General features: G+C 40.1%; 1 protein-coding gene across 19 annotated transcripts in view; it reads right to left on the bottom strand.

Annotated features, from left to right (window-relative positions):
• PWWP2A (PWWP domain containing 2A) overlaps window positions 1-26,295 on the bottom strand; it is a 37,265-nt gene extending 10,970 nt beyond the window's left edge. For 2 of the 19 annotated variants that reach the window (XR_005358331.1, XM_038534874.1), the window contains exons 1-2: window positions 25,619-26,295; window positions 4,459-6,156 (exon numbers count right to left, since the gene is read on the bottom strand). Coding sequence is in view for 3 of the 19 variants with exons in the window: in XM_038534874.1 (XP_038390802.1) it covers window positions 4,473-6,156; window positions 25,619-26,229 (2,295 nt within the window). In the remaining 16 variants the exon portion in view is untranslated. Of the gene's footprint in view, window positions 1-4,458; window positions 6,157-9,939; window positions 9,958-10,258; window positions 10,277-15,197; window positions 15,360-17,764; window positions 17,919-18,946; window positions 19,010-19,727; window positions 19,798-23,613; window positions 24,680-24,732; window positions 24,802-24,860; window positions 25,081-25,257; window positions 25,407-25,618 lie in introns of those variants that run through there. The other 17 variants (XM_038534875.1, XM_038534876.1, XR_005358335.1 and 14 more) reach the window with 16 other exon arrangements.
• Between the last annotated feature and the right edge of the window lie 1,312 nt (window positions 26,296-27,607).

The following is a 27,607-nucleotide window of genomic DNA, read 5'->3' as shown; positions in this document are numbered from 1 at the left end:
TTGTTCTAACAAACTGAAGGTTCAAGACTTCAGTGGAGGAAGTAACTGCTGATGTGGTAGAAATAGCAAGAGAACCAGAATTAGAAGTAGAGCCTGAGGATGGGACTGAACTCTGAGATCTCATGACAAGACTTGAACAGATGAGGAGTTGCTTCTTATAGATGAGCAAAGAAAGTATTTGAGATGGAATCTACTCCTGATAAAGATGCTGTGAAGATTGTTGAAACAACAGGATTTAGAGTATTAGAGAATTTAGAATATCCCTAGTTGATAAAGGACAGCAGAGTTTGAGGACACCAGTGTTGAAAGAAGCTCCTCCGTGGGTAAACACCATCTAACAGCAGTGCGTGCCAAAGAAAGAAATTGTTCCTGAAAGGCCGAGTCCATTGATGCAGCGAGCTTCACGACTGTCTTAAAGGGCCACAGCCACCCCACCCTTTAGCAACCAGCAGCCTGATCCGTCAGCAGCCATCAACATCAAGGCAAGACCCTCCGCACCAAGAAAAGATTATGATTCACTGAAAGCTCAGATGGTTAGCACTTTTTAGTAGGACTTTTTAGCTAAGGTATACCTTGTTTTTTTAGACACGATGCTATTGCACGCAGACTGCCATACAGTATAAGTAACTTTCATATGCATTGGGAAACCAAAATATTCATGACTCACTTTATCGGGACATTCACTTTATTTATCATGGTGGTCTGGAACCAAACCACAGTATCTCTGAGGTATGCCTGTACTTCCAATTCCCGATTCCGTTACTCTATGTGAAGGAATTCTGTATGTATGTAAAGGAATGCAAATGTGTCTTTCCTTCAACATAACCAATATTAAGTACAACCTGCTCAAAACAGCAGTGCAAATCAGTATTTTGTAGATTACAAACTCAGACCCACTAATGAAGATACACATTTGATTTCAGTAATACCTTCATGTTGCCTGAAGTCTGTCTTCATATCTATATTCTTGCCTATTCTACTTAATACTAATTTAAAATTACTGTTTCTAGAATTTCCCATCAAAACCACAATAGACACACCATGAAGTCATGCAAATGGGCTCAAGACTAATCAACTTTACTTTTCCTATCTCACTGATCGCTTTGATGTCGGGCTCCACATTTGTAAGAGTCGAGGGCTCCACATTTGTAAGAGTCGAAAAGATATTCCTCTCAGAGCGTGGGTGGCTCAGTCAGTTAAGTAGCTGCCTTCTGCTCAGGTCATGATCCCAGGGTCCTGGGATCAAGCCCTGCATTGGGCTTCTTGCTTAGCAGGGAGCCTGCTTCTCCTTCTCCCTCTGCTTGTGGGCTCTCCCTTGCAAATAAAATCCTTAAAAATATATATATCCCTTTCAAATGAATAGTCAGCTTTCTGTTCAATATTCTGGGAAACTAGAGAAAAATACTCTGATGCTTTAAATTTCTGAGCAATTCTAGAAATAAAGACATCTTTGGCTGTTACAGCTCTTACTCTCACTTGGTTTCTACCCTTGCTAATCTTTTGTTTTAGCCACCTTAAGAAATTTCCATTTGCCCTAACACGTATAGAGAAGTAGAATCACAATGTTGTTTACCTAAAACTAATGTAACATCGTGTCAACTACATTCAAAATTTCTTTAAAAAAATTTATTTTAAATTCCCATTTGGATAAAACACTTAATATGCAGATATTGGATTAGTGCTTAGTACATAAGAAATGCTTTCAAATGTGTTTCCTTATTGAAACTTCAGATGAAATAAGCCAGTTAAAATGGAGGATCAGGGGTGCCCGAGTGGTTCAGTTGGTTAGGCATCTGCCTTTGGCCCAGGTCAAGATCCCAGGTTCCTGGAATCGAGACCTGCTTGCTTCTCCCTCTCCCTCTGCTTGTGCTCTCTCATGAATGTTCTCTCAAATAAATAAAATACTTATTAAAAAATTAAAACAAGGGATGCCTGGGTGGCTCAGTGGTTGGGCATCTGCCTTCAGCTCCAGGAGTGATCCCAGGATCGGGGATCAAATCCCACACTGGGATCCTTGCGGGAAGCCTGCTTCTCCCTCTGCCTGTGTCTCTCTCATGAATAAATAAAATCTTTAAAAATAAATAAAAATAAAATGGAGGAATCATTTGGCAGGATAATTAGAGATCACGTACTTTAGTGATTATGCTTCAACCTTTCCCTCAGTGGTATAGACTACATAAAATTGAACGTTATTTTTGTTCTCAACAATCATGACTATTCCCCTCCGACAAATCAAGTTTGGTTTATGCCACCAGAGCACATTTTCCAAAGCACTTGACTATATTAGCAATATCCACTGTCACACCCATTATGTTACAATAAAACTCACCTGGATCATTACATGAAGCCCTGGAATTACAGAAGTGACTTTTTGCTCTGCCTTACTTAAATTTTTGAACCTTTGATTCCAAACTTTCAAAAATAACTGAACAAGTTCATTAATCTAAAACAATACTCAATAATCTTTTAAGATAGTTCCTTAAAACCCCTCAATCACACTGTGAACATCTTTCAACCTGTTATAATCAAAGAATTTTCAAAATAGTATCGTTGTTTCTGTTTGCAGGAAAGAATATGTTCTACTCAGGTAAAACATTTTTTTTCAATTGTGTGTTTATTATAATCAAAAAGCATTGACTGAGTTCCCCAGAAGAAATTCTACTGGTTTTTTGCAGAAATCGGTACACAAATCATCAAAGTCCATAACCTTAAGGAAGCTACAGATCATGGATTTTAATCTCCATTAATCTTATCATTAATTCCATAGGTAACTAAGACATTTCAAATTGGATTACTAAAGAAAGTTGCTCTCTTTAAAATTTTCAAATTTCCAAAACTGCCAGACTGATACTATATCTAATTCAAAAGGTAAGCTAGACACAAAAATCTATGAAAGCAACTTGAAAAGTCTTGGCATAAACTCTTGGGATAAAAAATAGGATTTATTTTTCACTAACAATAAAAAGCTAAAAATTGAAAATAAAGTCAAATCTGAGGGGCAGATGGACCACGTAGAAAATAGTGATCTAAGTTACCAGGCCCAAAAGCAAGGATACCGGAAGCCAACCAAGCAGAAGAGACTGGCTGTTAACTACACGAGTATTTAAAACAACAACAACAACAAAAAAAAAAAAAAAAAAAAAAAACCCATGTGATGATATATTAAGGCTAAAAATGAGGAAAACTAAACCCACACATTTATGAACAATTGGCAGGAGGGCCTCAAATCCAGAAGCATATCAGACCTCTATGCTATAAAACCTCATTTTCAGAATATATGGATAAATCACTTCCTTGAATTTTATCTATGATTGGGTAATATATTCTCCGATAGGACAAATAGGAAAATAAAGGTTTGATTTTTTCCATCTCCTCCATACACTATTACCAAGAATAACTTTCTACCATCTTGAAATTTTTCAAAGCTTTTTGAGAAACACACACAAATAATTCGGATTTAGTCGATTTTATTTACAGCTTTTTTTTTTTTTTTTACATTTCAGAGCATTACACAATTACATTTTCTCATTTTCTGACCTGCAAACAGATACCTTAAACGGAAATATTTTTTAAAAATTATCAAATTAGGTACATCCAAAATGCAGTGATTACACATATGACAATTCACAAAGTGTAATTTACCAGGACGTATCCTAAGAATTTAGGAACAGCCAGTCAGGAGAAATCTGACCAAATTTAGCAATCAACTATTTACATATCCAAAGACAAACCTACCTAAACTCCCAAACCAGAAATTTGAAAGTTTTTGTTAAATCCCCATTGGACAAAAGAAAGTGATGCTTCAAACCTTGTCAGCCTTACAAGTCTTAACCCCAAATACTGGGCTATTTCCCCAGTTTGCAACTGAATAGCAAGCATCAGTTTGTCAAACACCTAAGTATCAAAGTCTTGCGCCATTATGCACATAGAAAGGCTAAGTATTCATTAATTAAAAAACAAGTAGTCATTAAATATCCACACTAGGTCCCGCCCCCACACTCACTCCCTCCCCTCAGCTCACCAGCCCTTACTGCAATCCCAAATATGCAACCTGTGTCACATAGTGACAGGCTATATTTATATATATGTATGTATGCATACACACACATATATGTACGTGTATATATATATAAATATACACACATACACACAGTACTAGGTACAAATGGCAATTAACAGTCCCTGCAAAAATTCATTTTCAGTTGAGGCTATGGCTCCTATGCCTTGGGATGGTTTGACTTCAAAACTGAAAAATACTGCTAAAATCTCACTTCCTTAACACAAAATTTGATTGCTTGTTCAGTTTAAGCTTCTCAGTCTAAAAATGGCTATAAGGTAAGTATAAAAAAGCAGCCAATTGAGTACAATTTCTCTTTCCGATTTGGCCAAGCTATTTCGTAGACATTACTCCTAACTAGACTAGAATATCTGTGGCGCCTTCCAACGGTTCTTGCCTACCTTACTGTCCATGTTCACGTTTCAAACTGTGTCAACAGAGCCCGCACTTCAGGGGTCAGCTGCTTGGCAGCCTTAGCCGCCTCTGTGATAGCCTTGCGATACAGGCCCTTTCTCTTCTTATTAAAGCGTGACTGGAAGTTTTCTAAAAAGGGGGAGAGTTGCGAAAGAGCAAGAAAAGAGGTTGTTGGAGACCCAAACCATGAAATACGGGCCTCCTGTCGGACTAAAAGGCCGTTATCTTTCCGGCTCACAGTTATAGTAAGAATACGGGCTGGCCACCAAGGGAAGCCATAGATCTTGGCCCAAACAATGTCCCCTACACATATGGTCCTGCCATCTGGTGTGACGCATTTAGAGACGTTTTTGGAAAAGACTTTCATTTTCAAGGAATTACTGAGCTTTTTCTCTTCCTTTGAAGAGGAGGAAGTGGAGGAGGTGGAAGGTGCATGCATACTGCCTGGAGGAAAATCAAAGCTTTCAGAAGAACTACACTCAGAGTTGGAGGATTTCAAATCATCTGTGCTATCAATGCTACACACTGAAGCACTGGAAGAGTCAGATTTCTTTTGATTTAGGGTCATGTAAACAGAGATATTGCTTTTGCTGCCCTTTTTGCCCAGTGTCTGTGGTTCATCCTGCTCACCAGGCACAAGCACTTCATTTGTGTCCTGAACCTCACTGCTGGCCTCTTCAGGGCCTTCTGAGGGACTCTGATTTTCTGAAGGGGCCTCACCTGCTGAGCGGGTAGAGGTGCAGCGAGACTGGGGCTTGGGTGCCATCTTGCCACTCCGCATTTTCTCAAGTCCTGTCTTCAAAGAAGAGTCATTTTCTTCATTCCTGTACCTTTGTGGTTTTAAACGAACCCGGGGTGGAAGGGAACCTGAGCTAGGACTCTGATACCGACGTGTGAAATGGACTTTTGAATGTGCATTTTTGGATGTAGAGGTTTCACTTTGCTTCTTTTGTGCCTTTTCTTTGGCAATTTTCAACACTTCCCGAGCTTTTGCATGATCCATGTTCTTACTCTGGAGCACTTTTTTAGTACTTAACTGAGCTTTTGATGTATTTGCCTGAGCAGAAACTTTGACTACTCTGCCTCTGCTGTGAGCAATATTGGAAACCTTAACCACAGCATTTCTTTTCTGGCTTTCATTTTGGTTTTTCCCATCCACTTTATGGTCAGTTTTCAGTTTTTTGTTCACAGTAGTTACACTTTCATTTTTCCGTTTTTTATCTTCATATTTAGAAGAGTCACTTGCACTACTACCTTTTCTAATTTCTTTTTTCTCTGCAACAACACTGTTTTTACATTTGTCACACAGGACTTGCCTGGGTCGCAGTTTAATAGCATTCATTATTGAAGTAGGTTCTTCCCTGTACATTTTTCGTTTGGGTCGCTTAATTTTCCGAGGCGGTGGCTGAGGTATTGACTGGTTATAGGTGTCCCTGATAAACAAAGGGGGAGGGTAAGGTGCTCCTTCATGGAAGAGAGGTGGCGGTTTGGAAGTCCATAGGCTTTCAGCCAAGCCTGGCTCGGGAGGCGAGATGGGAGAAGGGTCATCGGGAACAGCACCATTCACTTCACACTTGACTCCTGTCCCTTCTTGGAATGTATTACTTTGGAGCTGCATGGCTTCAGGTTTATCCTTATATTCCCTTTTGGGAAACACTGTCACAGGGATCCCATGGGGCCCAAACCTTGGAAAGAAATGAAAGAAACAAAGAAGCCATTTACTCAACGTCTATAATTCAGTTTCTTAAACTGAAACAACACCTAATGTTTGTTCATTTGACCTTTCCTGAAAACTATTTTACATTAAAGAATAAAAATAATCTACTGACCACCTCCCCCCACCCCTAAAAGCCCTTCATTTTTTATTGGTCCTACATTTTAGGTATAAACATATCAGGTATAAACAGATTATACATCTAGGTTTAAGTTCAAATGATTATTTTAAGCATCACTGGAATAGCTGACATTATTTAAAACAGACCTTTCAATCTTAGATCAGAAAGGCATTCTATCAGATAGCTTAACAGTAAATGTCATTTGATATTACATTCACTGATCCATGGACAACAAATCCAGTAAATGCAACTATAAATTTGCAACATACATGTCTCCCTCTGGTTTTAAGAGCTTTCAAAAGATTCACAAAACAAATTCAGCCTTAACTACCTAAAAAACACTGAATTAGCAAAATTCCATCTCAACTTCACTTAATCACTAAATATTCAAAGATCAGCTGCTCCTTTACTCTTTCACTCTAACTCTTAAAGCCCTTTATCTAGCTCCTGCCCCCAAAACCACAAAAAATATGAGAAATTCAGATGCCCAAATTACCGCACAAGCAGAAGGTATAGAACTATGGCTTTCTAACATTTTAAAAATGTTAGAAAAATCACACGTTAGGAATTATTTTCATGTTGTAATCTAATAACATTTATGTATGTCTACATGCATGCATATATACATATACAAATATACAAATACACATACTTAAGCCAAAGTTTCACAAAATGTTTAACCTTATGTGATATATAATGGTATTTTCCCTACTCTGATCTATTTCATTTGTTTTAATGCTAGTGACACACATTAATGGATTTTAAAACTGGTCCGGACCCAGTATGCAAAGCACTGGTATAGAACACAAATCTTTACAATTCTCAGTTTCTAATAAAACAAGGTCAATAGAACCTTTTTTTTTTTCATGTGGACTTAGAAATCACTGTGATTTAGTCCTCCTGGGTTAAACATCTTAAAGCTAAACCTGCTACAGTGGTATCTGCACATAAAAATAAAATCACACCACCAAATAATTCCATCATGTACACGTTAACATGTTAATTCTAAGCACTATTTGATGCTGTCTGAATAGCAGTGAACACAATTCTAGGGTCAATCCTTTAAGGCAGAGGGTCTTAGAACCAAGGATCAGCTTCAGAGAGTCCAGAACTCTTAAGGTACAAATGTCTTACATGTCTTTCTAGAGAATGAGTCTTGGTTCTCATATTCTCTAACATGATGTTATATCCCCCAAAAAGGTTCAGAATATCTTTGTTGGGAAGAAATCCTGACATGAAGTTCTGAAGGCTGTAAACACACCTAAACTTGGAAAGGGACGTACTACTAAGAGCCAATACCACCAGTTCTGTTTCTTATACCTCAATTATTTTCTTCCTCAAGTCTTCTGTTAGTTTGGAGACCACAAATCAACAGCTTGTGATAAAATACTTACAAACCACAAAGGAAGGGGAAAGCTTTTACCTAGGGTGGGACAAATTTGAATCTGGGCTAGTCCACAAAGGACACCTTCTTTACATCAGACTTTGCAAAGTGGCTTTCTATTCTAACATGGCATCTAATACTTAAAATGTTTGCTTCCTATTTACTTGCAAGGCAATTTGAGCATTTAGCATTTTCTTATAATGTAGGTGCTCAATGACCACTTTAAGATGAGAGAGAGAAACAGAGCTACATAAACAATGTAACTCATCTGAGATGTGACCACTAGTGGCATCAGCAATCAAATTTCTAACTCTTAAAAAGCTATCATTTTGCCCCATTGCACTTTCACATGGTGTTTTCACAGGAACAAATAAAAAATACCCATCCTTTTATTAGACATAACTAAAATTATAATCATCCTAATGTCTGAGGTAGAGTTTCACACCTATTCTTACCAACTTTGTATCCATGATGTTACTAAACCTTTCTAGATGCAGTTTTTGTATGTGTAAAATGGGCTAACACTATTTCCTACTTTAAAGAATTCAGGTAGGGAGTAATAGGAAAATGCCAGTCATTTTCTTGATAAAATTTACTTCATTTAATTAATTTGATCTTATTTTCAACTAATTTTCTAGACATTAAGATCATTTCTATATCTTTAATTTATAATCTCAAAGTGAGGACGATCTAGCCAATTATTTTAGAACTTTATGCCAAATAAGCTGTAGAATCTATTATGTCTTCCCTCAGGTAAAGTTTAATAAAAATATTAATTTCACGTCTGGGTTTTTTTTTTTTTTTTTCCTTGCCTTTCCCTCTAAAGCATATAAAATACAAGCACTGGGACGCCAGGGTGGCTCAGTGGTTGAGCATCTGCCTTAGGCTCAGGGCATGATCCTGGAGTTCTGGGATCGAGTCCCACATCGGGCTCCTGCAGGGGGCCTGCTTCTCCCTCTGCCTATGTCTCTCATGAATAAATAAATAAATCTTTAAAAAATAAAAATAAAGTATAAGCATTAACCACTTTTAAGTAACATAGGAAGGCACTTCATTATGTAATAAGGCACCAAAAAGGGGAAAAAAGAAACCAAGCTGGGAATTGTGGGTGGTAGATGTTTGGCAAAAGCAAAAATATTTTTAAGTAATAAAAACTTTCTCATGGGCAGCCCAGGTGGCTCAGTGGTTTAGCGCCACCTTCAGCCCAGAGCATGACCTTGGGGACCCGGGATCGAGCCCCATGTCAGGCTCCCTGCATGGAGCCTGCTTCTCCCTCTCCCTCTGTCTCTGCCTCTCTCTGTCTCTCTCATGAATAAATAAAATCTTTAAAAAAAAAAAAAAAAAAAAAAACTTTCTCAAAGGACCAGAAAGATTAAATCATCTTAAGAAGAAAAGGGCTGGGATCCCTGGGTGGCACAGCGGTTTGGCGCCTGCCTTTGGCCCAGGGCGCGATCCTGGAGACCCGGGATCGAGTCCCACGTCGGGCTCCTGGTGCATGGAGCCTGCTTCTCCCTCTGCCTGTGTCTCTGCCTCTCCCTCTCTCTGTGTGACTATCATAAATAAATAAAAAAAATAAAAAGAAGAAAAGGGCTATCCAATGTACTACTCCATCTCAGTAATCACGTTGTCTTCCTAACATGGATAACACTTAGTAAAATGACAGTTTTCAAACTAAGGGTGGAGACGTTGGTTGTGCAATTTCCAGGATCACAATTACCATTTAAATTTTAAAATTCAGAGTCTAAATATATGTAACTGCAATGAAACTGTTTCATGTATGTATGTACATATACATCCACATGTAAAAGACATTTGTAACTATGCTCAAAAGTTTGAAAACCATCCATGTATGAAACTGTAACCTTAATAAGAATATAAAGTAGCAACAAAACTATGCCCTCTTTGGGCACCTGGCTGGCTTAGTCAGTACAGCATGTGACTATCTCAGAGTTGAGTTCAAGCACCATGTTAGGCATGGAACCTACTTAAAAAAACAAAACAAAACAAAAAAAAGAAACAAACAAGAAACCTCTTTAAAATCCCAAAATCTAACTTTTCAAGTGTGTTCTATAGAAATCTGCAACATAACACTCTGTGGTGTTTGAAAATGAAGATTCCTAGGCCCTGCCTCAAGACTGAATCATTAAAACCCTCCTCTAGAATGGAATACAGGATTTAAATTTTTAGCAAGCACTTTTGCATTAGCTTTTTCTAAGGTGAAGGTATTTTTGTCTCAGGTGAATGCTCACCAAAGGATGACCTCAGCATAGGAGGATTTCAATCACTCCAGAGGTGGAAGACTGACCAGTATCCTTTGCTTGAGCTTTTTCTAGAAGAAAATCTCACAAATTCTTTAAGACTTGAACAGTAAAAGACAAAAAAAAAAAAAAAAAAAAAGACTTGAGCAGTAAGATACAAAGTATCTCTCCTCTTTTCCCTACCCCTTCCTTCATGCAGCAAGAAGGTATTAACGTGTCCATGACTCATCCTAACCCTTACCTATTTTCAGTGTTCTTTAACCACTACCCAAAAATTCTAAAGGAAGAATATACAGGTATTATGGCTTACTTAAAAATAGTTTCTGGGGCACCTGGCTGGCTCAGTCAGTGGAACATGTGACTCAATCTTGGGGTTGTGAGTTTGAGCCCCATGTTGGGGCGCCTGGGTGGCTCAGCTGGCGAAAGAATCCAACTCGGGGATCCCTGGGTGGCGCAGCGGTTTGGCGCCTGCCTTTGGCCCAGGGCGCGATCCTGGAGACCCGGGATCGAATCCCACGTCGGGCTTCCGGTGCATGGAGCCTGCTTCTCCCTCTGCCTGTGTCTCTGCCTCTCTCTCTCTCTCACTGTGTGCCTATCATAAATAAAAAAAAAAAAAAAGAATCCAACTCCTGGTTTCAGCTCAGGTTGTGATCTCATGGTCGTAAGACTGAGCCCATGTTGGGCTCCCCACTCAACGGGGAATTTGCTTAAGATTCTCTGTCTGCCTCTGTCTCTGCTCCCCTCCCTTGCTTGGGGGCTCTTGCTTAAAAAAAAAAAAAAAAAAAAAAAACACCAACAAATTGATAAAAGATTTGAAAACCTTAAAAAAATAAGAATAGCTTCTGAGGAAAACCAGGTGTACCAGAGACCTTTCTGAACTATCTTTGAAAATTTCTGTGAATCTATAAAATAGAGTTTTAAATCTAGTTACCTTCTTAATAATTTAGGAGTAAAGACAGCCAAAATTTTGAGGAGGGAGAACATTGGGGCTTAATAGTTATTTTGTGTCAAGGAAAACGGATCTTCACCTAATGTGAAGGTGAAGCAAATGTAATACAGAGCATTTAGTAAGCCCAAATTCAAAATGTGACTATCATGAAGGGTAAGAATATTTTCTAAATTTAGGTTCCACTTTAGAGGCCTGAGTTTTATTGATGATTCCAGCTTTAACTAAATGAAGCTTTCATTCACCCACTGATAAAATTATGGTATTTGCTTAATCAATCCTATACCTAAACATGTTTCACTCCTTGGAGTGAAAACTATAATCTCAATTCCCTTTCCACAGAAATATGTCAAACAAAACAAAAATGTTGACCAATAACTCTTACCTCTTACTCTGAAAGTTCTTTTTTAAACACTGATCTACTACTGTTTATCAGCATTAACTTCACGGCAACCTCAATCACCTCATCTCTGACCTAGGAATATATTCTTCTCCTTCCTGTTTATAATAGTTCAATAGTACACAACTAATTTCTCATTTTCTTCCTTCAAATTCTGGTTGCCAAAGTTCCAACTTTTGGAGGAAATTCTTCTAAAGAATGTACAGTAAAAATTTAAAAACTAAGGTATTATATTTTAGGCAAGCAAACAGAGGTCCTAAGAAATTTGGCACTCAAAGAGTTCAGAATAGTTGAGACAGGCCCTAATTTTCTAGCTGGACCAGACTTCCCTCCAATAAACAGAAAACAAAAAGAAATCTTTCCTTCCCAGAATTATGTTCTCTTAAGGATTCTACAGTAAAAAAAAAATTTATATGCAATTAACCACATGAAAAATAATCCACATCTATTTCAATGCAAGCAGATGTTTTCAGAAATTACTTCTTCCTTAAATTAGCAACAGGTTAAATCACAAAGGAGAGAAAACTATAAAGCAAACTTATTTTGGTTCACATTTCATCTCTGGAAATTGGCTATGATATCAAAATTTACTCTCAGGACAAATGAAATTAATTCAATAAGCTATACACAGAAAATATTTTTTACAAAGTAAGTGTTTATATAATAAGCTCCCCAAAATTCTGGGTATATATCCAAAATAATTGATAATGGGGTCTCCAAGAAATATTTACATAACCATGTTCATAGCAGCATTATTCACAAGAACCGAGAAGCAGAAACCCAAACACCTATCGACAAATACATAAATAAAACATGGTATATACATACAATGGAATACTATTCAGCCTTAAAATGAAATCTCACACATGCAACCACATGGATGAACCTTGAGAACATTATGCTAACTACAGTAAGCCAGAAACAAAAACAGAGAGACTGTATGATTCCACCTTCTTTAAGATATCTAGTAGAATGGTGGTTGTCCATGATTGAGGGGAGGGAGAAACAGGAAGTTGTCTAATAGGTCGAGTTTTAGTTTTATAAGATTAAAAAGTTCTGGAGATCTGTTTCACAATATGAACTTAACACTAGTTACTGAATAATATACTTAAAAATGGTTAAGATAGGAGACACCAAAGTGCCACAATCGGTTAAGCCCGCTGACTACTGATTCTGGCTCAGGTCAAGATCTCAGCCTCCTGTTGGGCTTTAGCTTTTGTGCTCAGCAGGGAGTCTGCTTGAGATTTTTTTCTCCCACTCTGCCTTACCCTGGCTCACTCTAAAATAAATAAATCTTTCTAAAAAATGGTTAAGATGGCCCATATTATGTGTTTTTTACCACAATTAAAAAAAATTGTAAAAAAAAAAAAAAAATTTGTAACTGTATATGTACCTAACTTAGAAGGAAAAAGTTTGATAAGAAGCAGTGTAATATTTTCATGGTAGTAAAGGAATGATGCATACAAAGGAAATAACAGTAACTACACTGAGGGAGTAACAGGACAACACCTTGACCTGAGGGAGAATCCAAGTGAACATTACCAATGAAAGCAAATGATGCCTGCAATACCTGAGAACACTTCTTTGCCTATATAACCCAAACCTTTTGTAACTATCAGATAAACCTAAATTGAGGAATTAACCCCTATTACATATATTCTATTGCAGCTAAATGCAATACATGATCATTTACTGGATGAAGAAAAAAGCTTTAAAGGGCATCAATCACTAGGGGATCCCTGGGTGGCTCAGCGGTTTAGCACCTGCCTTTGGCCCAGGGCGCGATCCTGGAGTTCCGGGATCGAGCCCCACATCGGGCTCCCTGCATGGAGCCTGCTTCTCCCTCCTCCTGTGTCTCTGCCCCTCTCTCTCTCTAGGTCTATCATAAATAAATAAATCTTAAAAAATAAAATAAAATAAAGGGCATCACTAGAAAAATTGACAAAATAATGAAACACGAGCTGCAAATTAGATAAAAGTACTGTTTCTTGAATTTGAAAACTATTGATCTCAGGACCCCTGGGTGGCTCAGCGGTTGAGCGTCTGCCTTTGGCCCAGAGTGTGATCCTGGAGTCCCAGGATCGAGTCCCACATCAGGCTCCCTGCATGGAGCCTGCTTCTCTCTCTGCCTCTCTCTCTGTGTCTCTCATGAATAAACAAAATTAAAAAAAAAAAAAAAAAAGAAAGAAAACTATTGATCTTAAGAAATAAATGCACAAGTTTTAGGGTATATGTAACCTACTCTCAAAATACTAAAAAAAAATAAAGAACAATAAGGCAAACATGGCAAAATACTAAAAATCAGTGAATCTAGAGAAAGCTTAAGAGTTCTCTATGTTTGATATTTCAAAATAAAAAGGTTTTAAACATTAGTTGCAAAAAATATAATCTTAAATTTAGCTCACCACAGCTCCACCAAAACATTTAAGCAAAGAAAGTTTATATGAAAGAAAATTTTGGGGCACCTGGCTGGCTCAGTCAGTAGAGCATGCAACTTGATCTCAGGGTCATGAGTTGAAGCCCCACACTGGGTGTGTAGCCTACTTAAAATAAATGATAAATTTTAAAAATTATCCTACTTAAGCAGAAATGTCAGCAAATACCTCTCAAGTACCACTAAGCACAAAATTTATATTCAGGTACAACTATGTTAATTATTCAGATAGTATAAAACTAAGTCCCAGCCCTAGAACCAAACTTCAGTAGTAGGCAAGACCAGAATGTAACACTTCTTGCCAAAAGAAACTTGAGAGGGAAAAGAATCACTGTGGATTAGTGATCAGGCAACCAGCTTTGCAGGAAAGGACCACACCTAGAAGGGCACAGGTAGAGTTATGGAAAAGGGAAACAGGGAGTGGTAAAGAGTGGTTACACATTTTTGAATGCTGGTAACCAATTTCAGCTGGTTTAAAAAACTGAAATACTGAACAGGTGTAGTAAAAACTAACAAATGACCAGATGCAGCATTAGGAATCGGAAGTCAGCAACCTGATTCCCCTTTCCATGAGACAGGTAAGAATTTAGAGGCTTAAACAAGCAATAAAATAAAGATAATCCATCTGGCAGTAAGAGAAGGCATGCTGAAGAGTGCATATGAGGCAGAGCACTGCTAATGAGGGTGTGTGAGTGTGTTGAATGGTAACACTAGTCTCTTACAACGAGGCCAATGACGGCTTCTGATTATACAGTGATGTGATTGAAAGTGTCTCAATCACTGTTAAAAACAAGCTCAGCGAAAAACAACAAACCAAAAACAAAGAAAACCAAGCTCAGCTATGCTAGTCTAGTCCCATCATCTAATAAATGCAAAGAAAAGCACAAAATTATCTTCCTTTTGCTAACTTTGAAATGCGTCATTCTCAAAGGGGAGCACTTTTCAATGTTTTAAAAGCATAAAGAAAACAGAAACACTGTAAGGACTAAATTTATCCGAGACTAACTTTTTCTTCATGAGAGAGCCCATAACTTCCTCACAAGCCATCTGTCCCAAGGGGTTAGTGGGTAGAAAAGATTGAGAAACATTCTATACCATACTTTATGCAAGGATCTCCTTGTTACCTCGTTACCTAGTAAAATAATAAATGTCATCCATCTTTACTAAAAGGGGAAAATTATACTTCAGGTATTACCTGAAGCTTCTACAAATCACTTCAAGGAATTTTAAAGATCTAGATCATACTGCAATACAACAGGATTTAGGTTGAGTGGCTAGTCAAGTAAACCCATACTAATTAATTCTGCCACTTAGGAACTACTTATTAAAAGTTGTAATAGTTAATACATATAGCACTTACTATGTGCCAGGAACTATTTTAGTACATACTTATTTACATTAACTCATTTAATCACCACAACCCTTTTAAAGTGTTAATACTACCCCGTTTTAGAGAGAGAGTAAGCGACCTTCCCAACATCAAACAGGTAGTAAGCAGTAGAGCCAGCATATGAATCCAAGCAGCCAACCCGAAGCCACTTCTTTGCTGGTACTCCTACACCACCACCACACTAGCACCACCACTACTACGGCTACTGCTACTGCAGCTGCTGTTGCGGCCGCCTCCCTTCATTTCATCAAGTTACTTAACCCCTCTCCTCTGCCTCCACCTCCCCACTAATGAAGTAGAGGAACTCAGGTCTACATGCTGATTTCTCCCATGGAGATAAACAGGCTTCAGAATTCGGAATTTTTCTGGCTTTTCAGATAATAAGCAGCCTATCATCAAGCGTATTACTACTTTAGCAATGAAACAAAAAAACAAGGCTGCCTGGGTGGCTCAGGGGTTGAGCATCTGCCTTTGGCTCAGGGCGGGATCCCAGGGTCCTGCATCAGGCTCCCCGCAGGGAGTCTACTTCTCCCTCTGCCTAGGTCTTTGCCTGTGTCTCTCATGAATAAATAAAAGTTTTTATTTAAAAAAATAAATAATAATTTTAATAAATATAATTTTAAATATAATTTTAATTATTATATTATAATTTTAAATATAATTTTAAATATAATTTTTAATAAATAAAATTTTTTTATTAAAAAATATTTTATTTATTTATTCATGAGAGACACAGAGAGAGGCAGAGACACAGGCAGAGGGAGAAGCAGGCTCCTCAACAGGAGCCCGATGTGGGACTCGATCCTCAGACCGGGATCATGCCCTGAGCCAAAGACAGACGCCCAGACGCTGAGCCACCCAAGTGTCCCGAATAAATAAAAACTTAAAAAAAAAAAAAAAAAAGGAAATGAAAAAACATTCACACTAAATGGGATATATAATCTCACATAATTTCAGTCAAGTTAGGTTTTCCCACCAAAAAAGTTAAAAGTTTAGTTTTCAGAGCTTTTTGGATATCGGAATTGTAGTTCAGTAACTTCAAAGGATTATCATATAGTTTAATTAAGAATATGCATAAATAGGGGCACCTGGGTGGTTCAGTCTGTTAAGCATCGAGGCTTGGTTTTGGCTCAGGTCATGCTCTCAGGGTCAGGTGATTAAGCCCCACCTCAGCTTAAGAAGTATAGTCAGTTTAAGAATGTCTGTCTCGGGATCCCTGGGTGGCACAGCGGTTTGGCGCCTGCCTTTGGCCCAGGGCGCGATCCTGGAGACCCGGGATCGAATCCCACGTCGGGCTCCCGGTGTATGGAGCCTGCTTCTCCCTCTGCCCGTGTCTCTGCCTCTCTCTCTCTCTCTGTGACTATCATAAAAATTAAAAAAAAAGAATCTCTGCCTCGCCCTCCCCTGCTCATGGGCACTTGTGTGCTCTAAAATAAATTTAAAAAAAAAAAAGAACATGCATAATTGCTCACCTTAGAACCTAGTACACAGTAAGTAAGCACAATATATGGTAACTATTATTAAGGTGCATTCAATTTTATTAACTATAAGTGAATATGAGTGATGTTTTTAATTAAAAACAAAGTATTACAAGAGCAATTTGCAGCAGGGACTACGGATATCAAAATGGGCAAGGAGGTACGGAAGATAACTTTATTAAGATAAAAACAAGGGGATCCCTGGGTGGCGCAGCGGTTTAGCACCTGCCTTTGGCCCAGGGCGTGATCCTAGAGACCTGGGATCGAATCCCACGTCGGGCTCCCGGTGCATGGAGCCTGCTTCTCTCTCTGCCTATGTCTCTGCCTCTCTCTCTCTCTCTGTGACTATCATAATAAAAATTTACAAAAAAAATTAAAAAAAAAAGATAAAAACAAAACACGCATCAACTATGAACCAGGAAATACCTTTCTAAGTAACTGATGGGGAGGGATGCTGCATCAATGTTTTAAAATAACATCTCTCTAACCATAAAAATTTACTCAGTCTTTTAAAAGTCTATCGAATCCTCTTTTATAACAGCATGATTGCTTTTGGAGAGGGTAGGGGGTAAATGCTAATAATTTAGAGTTTAAGCTCCTAATCACATACCTTCAAATAATCCTCTAAAAACTTACCTGGATATCTAGGTTTGGAAATAAAAAGAGACAACTATAGAGAAAACACTTATGCTTCAGTCTTTTTAAAAACACAAATACTAGTAACAACTGTATGGTATTCAAATTATTATTCCTTAATAGTAAATTCTTTTTAAAAATAATCATCCAAGAAAATTGTAAGTGCCATAAAGTGCCAAATATTTTTAAGAGCAGACAAATCTTGACCTCACTTTTGTACATCACAGAGCAATATAGCTGACCTATTCCCAAGAAAATGAACACTGGGTATATAAGGATCTTTTTCACTATTATTAATGTAAATACAAATTCTTGAACAGAATTCCCTTAGTCTAGGCTCTAAGACACCAAAAGGCAGTTTTACATTTTCTAGGTTTCTATTATGAATTCTAAGTACTTTTAATATTTCTCTTGTATTATGTCTAATGGAGTCCACACCATACAGAGGCCTAAATTATTTCTCAACAGACTTTTTCAAAATAACTATTTCTCAATTTCTAGTTTACCAAAAATAGGCTGTTCAAAAACTTACAGTGTTTTAGTCTTTAAATTATTTTCCAATTCAGCCAGCCAGCACTTAAATGCTGATCCTGTGCTCAGGGAGACTCAAATATGATGTTTTCTGATTTCTCTCTCAAGTGGACTCCACTGTTGCCAGGGCCAGGCCAACCAAGGCAAAACATCTCAGAACCATATATGAAGAAAAACCCCACTTCCAAAAATGCCCAAAGTGTTCACTAAATTGAACTGATGAGCTATTCATATTTCAAAAGCAGCTATTGCCTGGTTGAGAGAGTAACAAAGAGTTTATCATTTCTACCTACCAAGATAACTCCTCCTTAAAATCATAAGCTAAATGAGAATGGTAAAAATAGAAGTATATTAGATTTGGAATAAGATTGTTTTCAAATCTTAAAGAACTGCATATTGTTCAAAAAGGGCATCTTTTCCCACTAATATCTTATATTTTAATATAAATATAAAATATATTATAACTTGGGGCAATTTACTTAATCTCTGAGCCTCAGTGTCTTTATCTGTGAAATGGGGATTAGCAGAATTTACATCACTGGATTTCCCAGAGAGTAACTGAAAACAATATAAACAAGGGGGTTGGCCCAGTGCCTAGTTTAAGAGTGAGAAACATATAGTGTTATATAGTGCCATATATGGCAACCTTCCTATATGGTGAGAATATGCAGAAAGTGAAAATTAAATATCAAATACTCAATTATGAGTTTTAAAAGGCTAAAAAACACTATTCTATTGTAAGGTGACTGTATAAAATTGGTCCAAGGGAAAAAGATGAAAGTTATGAACTACTAAATTCCTAGTAGGCAACCAGATTTAAGAAACCTATTTGCAAGTCTAATTACCAGTTCTATAATAAGGATCTGGATCTGCCACCCAAGTGGCCCATCCCCATATGTATTGCTTACTTTGTAATTACATCCCAATCAAAATTAACCAGTAACTTTTAAGATAGGTTTAACAAATTTATGGCCCTATTTTGGCAAAGCTACTCCCTAAAAATTGCTTATCTCCAAATATGGTACAAGAATCACCCTGCATCAGAATCATCTTGGTTAAAACTGCAAATTGGAGTAGAGCTCAGAAATCTTAAGCACATTTGTTTACAGGATCACTGACCAAAGTATTTAGCAAAAACATTCTATATTAAATTCACCCAAAGTGTAACTTAACCTCCACTTACTTTCTTGCAAGATCTGCCACTAGAGCAAGCTCTGTCTTGCTGACAATGTGTGCCTAAATTAATCTGGGAATTTAGGGAGAATAGGGCCAATAAATATCAAGAAATAGGATGCACTTCATAGGCACAAATAAGTACTAAGAACATCTTTCATTTTTTATCAATGTGACATTAACTCCACCATAACAGAGAAGATGAATACATATTGCACAAACCCTTTAATAGTTTCCCAGAGAAAAATGGATCTTAGGAAGCTTAAATATAGTTTTATCAAGAACTTTGCTTTGAAACAGTACACAGTGAAGTATGGTCTGTCTTACACTAAAAGGCTGAAAATTAACCTCATTAGAAACCCCAAGTCCATTAAAACATGCCTGGCATAGTTTATGTTTACAGTATCTAGTTATCCAGTTTATAAAACTTAGTTTTAAAATCTGTTTTTAATACCATGATGTTTGTTACAGGATTTTTACAAACTAAGTTTTTAATGTCCAACAATTCGTTGCAGTGCAACATGCTAGGGAAGAGAGCACTCTTTCAATACAACATATACACTGGTTTAGTAGTGGGTGTCCTAAATGTCTGGATCAGAAAGTGATTGGCATTTGGCTCTGGGCTTACTATGGGAACCCTTTATCAACACCTTAGAATAAAAGCAGAATAATCACCAAAAAAAAATGTGTTTTAAATATGTATAACTCAACACAATTATTCAAGCACACTATGTGAGGACCTAAATTCTCAAGCTGGATGCTTAGTATAAGCTACTAATACCACTACTCACTGCTTCACCAGAATGGCTGTATATTTTTCCCACCAAAAGTAGAGCTATTGCACCATACGTTTCATGGTCTCTGTAAAGAAAAAAAATCATTGTCTTGGTTTATATTTCCTTAAAAAACAAGTAACTTTTCTACAAATTATTTTAAGAACTTAGTGAAATCTGAAGTTTTTTTTAAAAGAAATCCCCTCGATTCTCTTTAATTAACAGTACCCCACAGATACACACAAAATGTCAGTATTTATAAAAGGTCAATTCTGAAATATAACTAGCTACAACCTTTAAAAAGTATGTACCAAAAACTTAAAATGACAAGGGTTTTTATGCATAAACATTTACTTCATGACTCCTTAATTCATATCAGATCCAAAAAAAATGGAATTCAAGAGATTTTTCAGGTATTCAAAGTGGTTTTATAACTACTTTTCAAGATGTAGAGAACAGCAATAAAATAGTTGAAATGATCCCTCTGTGTAGTCAGAAACCCTAAGTCCCAGTAAATACCGTCCCTTCAGGTATGGACTGAGCTGATAAATACCTTTTCAGAAACTAGGGCTGAAGACTTTTACCCTTTGCAGATAATCCTGACTGGTTAAATTTTTCTATATTTGTAATCATTAAAGTTAGATGTGTGCTAAAGGATAGGTCTCAAGTGTGCAAGCAGGTAAGAGGTTTCCGTATCATTTCTACTGACCCAAAACAAGGGACGAGAGGCTTTCTAAAGAGGCCCTCAGAGGGCTGTGGTGGTTGTCCCTTCAGTCTGCTCCTGAAGGAAAAGAACTATTTTTAAAAGTCATGGAAATTCATCTAATGGGATGCAATTGGAAAAAAATCCAAAATGTGGAAAATTCTGCCTAAGTCTATGGCTTAACAAATCAACTTCAAGGGAATAAAATATAATGGCAAGAGAACTACAGATGAAAAACATGAAACTTATCAACCAATTACAAAGTATAAACTTTAGTTGGATCCTAATTTGAACAAAACTTAGATGTTGACTGAGACGTTAATTTTGAAACACTGAAATTTTAACACTGACTCGCTATAGGATGATAGAAAGCAACACTGTTATTATTTTAGTTGCAATAACAGTAGTACATTACGGCTTTAAAATACTTCTTTTCAGAGATCTATACCAAAATTCTTATGATGAAGAAAACATGTTTAGGATTTTCTTCAAAATAATCCAGTGAAGTAGACATAAGATGAAGCAAGTTTGATTAATAGTTGATAAATGTCAGAGCAAGGATAATACATACATGGAGGTTCATTTCCCATAATAAAAACAAAAAAATTACAGTACAACCACTGATTATTCTAAAATAATCATTAAGACAGTTTAGCAACCTGAAGGAATGTGAATTCTATAATGCTAAAGAAGAAACAAATGTATGTTTGTCAAAATTTCAAAAGTTTAAGGTTAGGGAAGAGACCAAACTGTATTTGTGGGTTAGCTGATTACTTTTATCTGCTACTATTAGATTATTGGCTTTACCTATTCCTAATGAATTCAGGAGTAGGCAGGTAATTCAAACTATCTAAGACAGCTGGGTATAAAACAACAGAGGAGGAGCCTAGAATAAACTAAAGAATGCCATAAAAGGGTTTTCAGTTTCAAATAAATCCTATGCTGGGGATCCCTGGGTGGCGCAGCAGTTTGGCACCTGCCTTTGGCCCAGGGTGCGATCCTGGAGACCCGGGATCGAATCCCACATCGGGCTCCCGGTGCATGGAGCCTGCTTCTCCCTCTGCTTATGTCTCTGCCTCTCTCTCTCTCTCTCTCTATCATAAATAAATAAATAAATAAAAATAAATAAATCCTATGCTACATAAAATTTTTAACCAGATATTCAAGTATCTTCATTTTTAGGGTGACCATGTCATTTGTATAGTAGCCAAAGCAAGCTACTTTGAAGACATGAGGGGGAAGTAACAATCAAACTGGGATGATACAGGAAAACCATACGACCTGGTCATCCTACTCACTCTATACATAAACCAAGTCGTGAAGTTTATTTGCTTGTTTGGGTTTGTGAACTGCCTGAAATCGAATGAACCTCCTAAGAACTAGAGAGACTGGAGCCCAAAGAGGCACGGAGTTTTGCCCAAAGTCATAGTGTTAACTAGAGAGCGTGGCACCAGAAGTTGGACCCCAACTACCTTGACACTCTGTCCAGATCAATCTGCTACTACTTGGTAAGTGGTACTATCACTTTCTATTCTTTTAAATTACGTGGGTCCTGTTCCTTTTCTCCATGAAAAGACTCTCCTCAAAAATGTGCTATTCAATCAAATAACTAAAAATAAGGCAAAAAATACTACAATGATAGAAGGTGAAGAATGTTAAATGCTTACAAAAGCAGAGTCTAGAGCAATCCATATATATGACAAGCTGTATATGAGGACTGAACACAGTGAACAACTCTTCCAACTTTAAAAAACATTTCTGTACCATGGATAATGCCAGAATAAAATTATCAAAAAGGCAGTAACTGGCCCTTTTCCTTTTTAAGACTAAAGAAAACAATACACATACATGAAGCACTTAATAGTCTCCCAAATGTTAATTCTTTCCTGAGTACCTCACTGAACAGGCAAGAATCACGACTTCAGAGGCTGCTGTGTGTTCTGCAATACACAGCTAAAGCTAAGGAAATGAGGAAGCTCCAGAGCAGAAGGTCTCATGGCTATTACCTGACTAAAGAATCCATTTGCTCCAATACCCATACCAGTTGTATTATCCTGTACAGCTACTGAAATCAGGATAGGCACTGAAGTTCAGAAATATGCAGTTTATTTAAAAGAAAATTTGTCAGCCCAACTTTCTAACATGAATGTAGAAGTATAGGCTTTAGAATCAGATCAACCTACATTTGAATCCTTACTTTGCCATTTGTAAGCTCAATGACTGGCCAAATTAAATGAACTTCAATTTCCTCCTATATAAATGAAAAATACCAAGAGTTATAAAGACTAGAGCAAGTGGTACAATGCCTGGTACATAACAGGAAGCTCTTGTTATTTTTACCCAAAGATTTCATTAAATGGCCAATTCGAATATGATGCAAACTGTTTTTAAAGCAGCTGATTACTGTAGTCACAATCGTGGTACAATCTAGAGCATCTACTGGATTATCAGTTAACTGCGCATCGAGTATTCAAGCAAGGTAAAGCACAGATTACAAAATATATGGGCAGATCTGCTTTTCCGTTATAAAAAAAAAAAAAAAAATACCCGGGCAGCCCGGGTGGCTCAGCGGTTTAGCGCCGCCTGCAGCCCAGGGTGTGATCCTGGAGACCCGGGATCGAGTCCCACATCGGGCTCCTTGCATGGAGCCTGTTTCTCCCTCTGCCTGTGTCTCTGCCTCTCTCTCTCTGTGTATCTCTAATGAATAAATAAATAAAATGTTTAAAAAAAAAATACCCAACTAGTCATTCATTAGTCCGATAATTCCTTCAAGTGCTAAATCTTAAAGACCCTTTTTCTTCACCAATTCCACAATGTGGTTACCACCCAAATAGAAACTTCCAGAGGCAGGGACCATATCTCGTAATATTCCAAATACTAAGAGGGTGCCTTACACACAGATGTGATCAATAAATAATAGTTGAATGAAAAGGTGACAGGATTTCCTTGACCTTTCACAAAAGATTTTCATGACACAGACCTTTCACCTCCTAACATTAAAATGCAAAAGGTTCATAATAAAAATAACTCCTTCAACCAAAGAACTGGTGTCTGTAAGAAGCACGGTTGGCAAAGCAGAACAAAAGTCAAAAAATATACTGCCATTTCCTATCAAAGAAAATTTTAAAAAATAAAACACCAACACAATGAGCGCCTCAACAGAGGAAAGAACTATCCGTTTCACTTCCAGGAACAACTTACCTTTTACACCTTCCTTTTGCAGATTTGAAATCCAGATTCTCACACAATCACTGGCCTTCACTTCTGTTTGATTCAATAGCATACACACTACTGAGTCTCTCTCTCCTTCACTATTAAATACATCAGTAGGAAGCACATTGGTCTCATCCTGCTTTCTAACTATGAAAACATAAGTACAAAGGTCCTAATCCAAAATTCTCAAAAAAAAAAAAAGGAAAGAAAACTAAAAAAAGCTTTTGAGGTTAAACAATGTACAGAAATAATTGTTGGGGTGCCTGGATGGCTCTATTGGTTAACCGAAGGACTTGGTTTCAGCTCAGGATCTCATGGGACATGAGAAGACTCCGAACTCAGTGAAGAGTCTGCTTAAGATTCTCTCCTTTCAATTCTCTCCTCCCCTGCTCATGCTTGCTCTCTAAAATACATAAATAAAAAAAAACCTGGAAGAAAAAAAAAAAAAAAAAAAAAAGAAGTAGGGCACTGGGTAGCTCACTCGGTTAAACATCCACTCTTGGTTTCAGCTCAGGTCCTGATCTCATGGTTTGTGAGATAAACTGGGGAGGTGAGGGGGCTTCCCTGCTATGAAGGAAGGAGTCTCCTTGGATATTCTTCTCTCCCTGTGCCCTTTCACCCACTCGTGATCTCTCCCAAATAAATCTTAAAAAAACAATAATTATAAAGGCTCCCATCTTCTTCCCTGCCCAAGGGCCCTACTTCAATGTGTATTTTTATATTTTTTTATTTTCTCAGGTCTCTCCTGCCCTCTAACTGCCTTCCACAAGTATATTAAATTCCCTCCCTCCCTCCCCGACCGGCCTCCAAATGGGAAAAAGATGGTGTCTTTGATGCTACAGCAAGGAGTTAAAAATAAAACATACTGGGGGTGGGGGGACATACTGGGGGCCCCTGCAGTGGCTGAGTCCTTAATCATCTGCCTTCAGCTCAGGTCATGATCTCAGGGTCTTAGGGGTTGATCCCACCCCAGACCTGCTCAGTGAGGAATCTGCTTGTCCCTCTGCCCCTCTCCCTGCTCAATGCTCTCTCTCACATAAATAAATTTAAAAAAAAAAAAAAAAAAAAAACATATTAAAGTAAGCCATTTCCAAACAGGTGAGATACCCATCAGAGTGTGTGCTGTTGCAGGAAACAGAATGGAGAGCCGTGAATGGGAGTCTCTGCACTTCATATCTGCAAAAGAAGAGAATACAAAGGTTAACTTAACTCTAGACTTAGGATACCTTCTTTACCTGTTTAAAGCAATGCCCATACACATTTCAAATCAACGATGACAATGTGCTAAGCCAAAGGCTTGCGGGTGAATTCCACCTTCTTGCCCTTCGTACGTAAACTGTTACCTACAGTTCAGAAGTCGATTATTTGGGCATTTCGATACCATGCCACCTTGATATTATAAAATGTAAAAACAAAAACAAAACAAAAAAACAAACCCAAAAGCTCTCTCTTCTTTAGGCCTTTCTTAAAACTATCACTTTAATTAGCCAAAGGTGCTTCCCCGCTGCAGTTATCCAAGGGGTAATTAGCTCTCACGGTGAGCGGAGCAGTCAAGACGTTCGCGTCTGACGAATAGTCCCCCCCCCCCCCCCCGCCCGGGCCCCGGCCCGGCCGTAAGGGATGACAGCTAACCTTTCGGGGACCCCGACGCACACGCCCCTTTCTCCAGCCTCGATAAAGGTGAATTTCAGGGGGAAAGCGCCCCCACGAGCAGCGTCCCCCGCCCGGCTCCCGGCACCAGGTCCTCCGCGCAGCTCCTTCCGCGGCCGGCACTGCCCCAGCAGCCCCGGGGGGCGCGCCGAGCCGGGCTGCAGAGGTGCGCGCGGCCGCCGGCCACACACCTGCGCTCTCGGGCGCCCACCGGGGCGGGGCGGGGCCGCGCTCGCGACCCCAGGGCTCGGGCGGCCGCAGGCCGGGGCGGGGGGCCGCGGCGGCTCGCTCCCTCCCTGGGGACCAAGCGGGCCCGGGGGCGTGCTGGGGGCGGGCGCGGTACCTTTTGGACAGATCCATGAGGACCCCGGAGAAGAGCTTCTCCCCCAGACGGAACGACACGACGAGCGCGTCCTCGATGATGTGGTCCAGCGTGACCCGCACCTCGGCGCCGGGGATCAGCTGCGACACCGCCGAGTCCACGCGCGCCGGGGCTGCGGGCTGCGGCGGCGGCGGCGGCGGCGGCTGCTCGGGCGCGGGCGCGGGCGCGGGCGCGGGCGGCTGCGCGGGCGGCGCGGCGGGGGCAGGCGGGAGGTCGGCGGGCCCCGGAGGCGCGGCCGCCGCCGGCTCCGCCGCCCGGGCCGGCAGCTTCTCGTCCGCCTCCAGCTCGGGCCCCGCCGCCTCGGGGCTGCGGGCGGGCTCCCCCGGCGGCGGCGGCGGCGGCGGCGGCGGCGGCAGGGGCAGGGGCGGCAGCGGCGGCTCGTCGGCCCGCGGAGAGGGCTGCTGCCCGTCGGCCTCGCCGTCCGGCACAGACGCCTCAGTCGCCGTGACCGGGAGGGGGTCCGTGCCGGCCTCGCTGCCGGGGATCGGCTCCATCTCCGGCTCGGCCTCGCCGGCGCCCCCCTCCCCGGGGGACGCTGCGGTCGCTGCCGCCTCTGCAGCCACGGCCGCCATCTTCTTCCTGGCTTCTCCCTCCTCCAGCTCGGGGCGCAGCGGCCGCGGCAGCGCGGCTCGGTTCCCTGGGCCTTCCCCTCCCTCCCTTGGACACTCTCGTCCCGCCCTTTCCCTGATGCTCGTGATTGGCACCGCGCCATTGGTTCCGGCCTACACCCCTCCCGCCCGTGCGACACCTCATTGGCCAGGCGGGGGCGTCAATCGCCGGGCCGGTCCCGCCCCCCCAGGCGCAGTCGGAACTTCTCATTGGCCGCGCGAGTTGTCAAATGTTGAACCTTGGAGGAGGCGTGAGGGCACCGGGGAAGTCACAAAAGCTGAGCCCCATGCTCATCGCCTCTTTCTATTGGCTGCAAGGCGAAGGAGAGCTTTACGGTTGGCCTGCGCTCTTGCCCATTATCAGTCAGGCTTTCGGAGGTGGGAGAAAGGAGAGAATCACGTGGCGCGCTAGTTCTTTCAAAGGCGACCCGGGGAGAGGGGGCGGGGGGAGGAGCGACAAGGCAAATGCGGGAGGGGAGCAGCTTCCCAAGAATCCCTGCGCCGAGCTCCTTAGAATAAATGTTATTTCTAGGCGCGGACCTGCTGGCGGCCGCGTGTGGGCACGACAAGCCTCCTTGACAAGGCCAACTAAAGTTTGAAAACCATTCTAGACACACGTTTGGAGCTCCTGCTAAGCTAGGCACTGTGCTCGGCGCTGGGGGTAGGATGATGTTGCAAGGCGTCCTCCATAACCTCACGACAGACGCTCCAGCCCCCACGCAGCGACTGTTTTCCTTGACTTCTCTCCACTTTCTAGGAACAATGCACCTACTTATTTCAAAGTAGGAAAATGCTCATCGTGACAAGAGGAAGGGACACCGTGCGTACTGTAGGAAGCTGATGAACATTCCAGAGAGGAGTACTGAGGCATGGGGGGACTTACGTGTGAATATTGTTTGCTGTCTCCAAATTCACTGGAAAGTGGACGCACTTGCTTCCTTGCTTAAGCCTTTTCTTTTCCCGGCCTCTTCTATGTGACAGGTTCAAAAAGTCTCTCTCTTCCATGTCTTAAGGCTCCTACTTTTCTTTCCACTCTAAGTCTCTCGATTTGTCGTGTCTAGAAGAATCTACCGAACCCAATTATTTCAGACTGCACCGCAGAATCAGCTTATTCTCCAGAAGAGATTGTAGGCATTGAGAATGCCGACAGGAGGGAGGGGAGAAAAGTTGACAGCATTAAGGGGAGTAAAAAATGAAATTCCAGGGGTTCCTGGGTAACTCAGGTCATGATCCCAGAGTCCTGGGATGGAGCCTGGCATCAGCGTTGGGTTCCCTGTTCAGTAGGGGAGCCTGCTTCTCCCTCTTCAGCTACCCCTCCTTGTTTCTCTCTCCCTCTCTCTCT

The sequence above is a fragment of the Canis lupus genome, chromosome 4 (genome assembly GCF_011100685.1).
Source record: "Canis lupus familiaris isolate Mischka breed German Shepherd chromosome 4, alternate assembly UU_Cfam_GSD_1.0, whole genome shotgun sequence".
Taxonomy (NCBI): Eukaryota; Metazoa; Chordata; class Mammalia; order Carnivora; family Canidae; genus Canis; species Canis lupus.
Note: the sequence above shows the minus strand (reverse complement) of the source record. Positions and strands in the feature narration are given on the sequence as shown.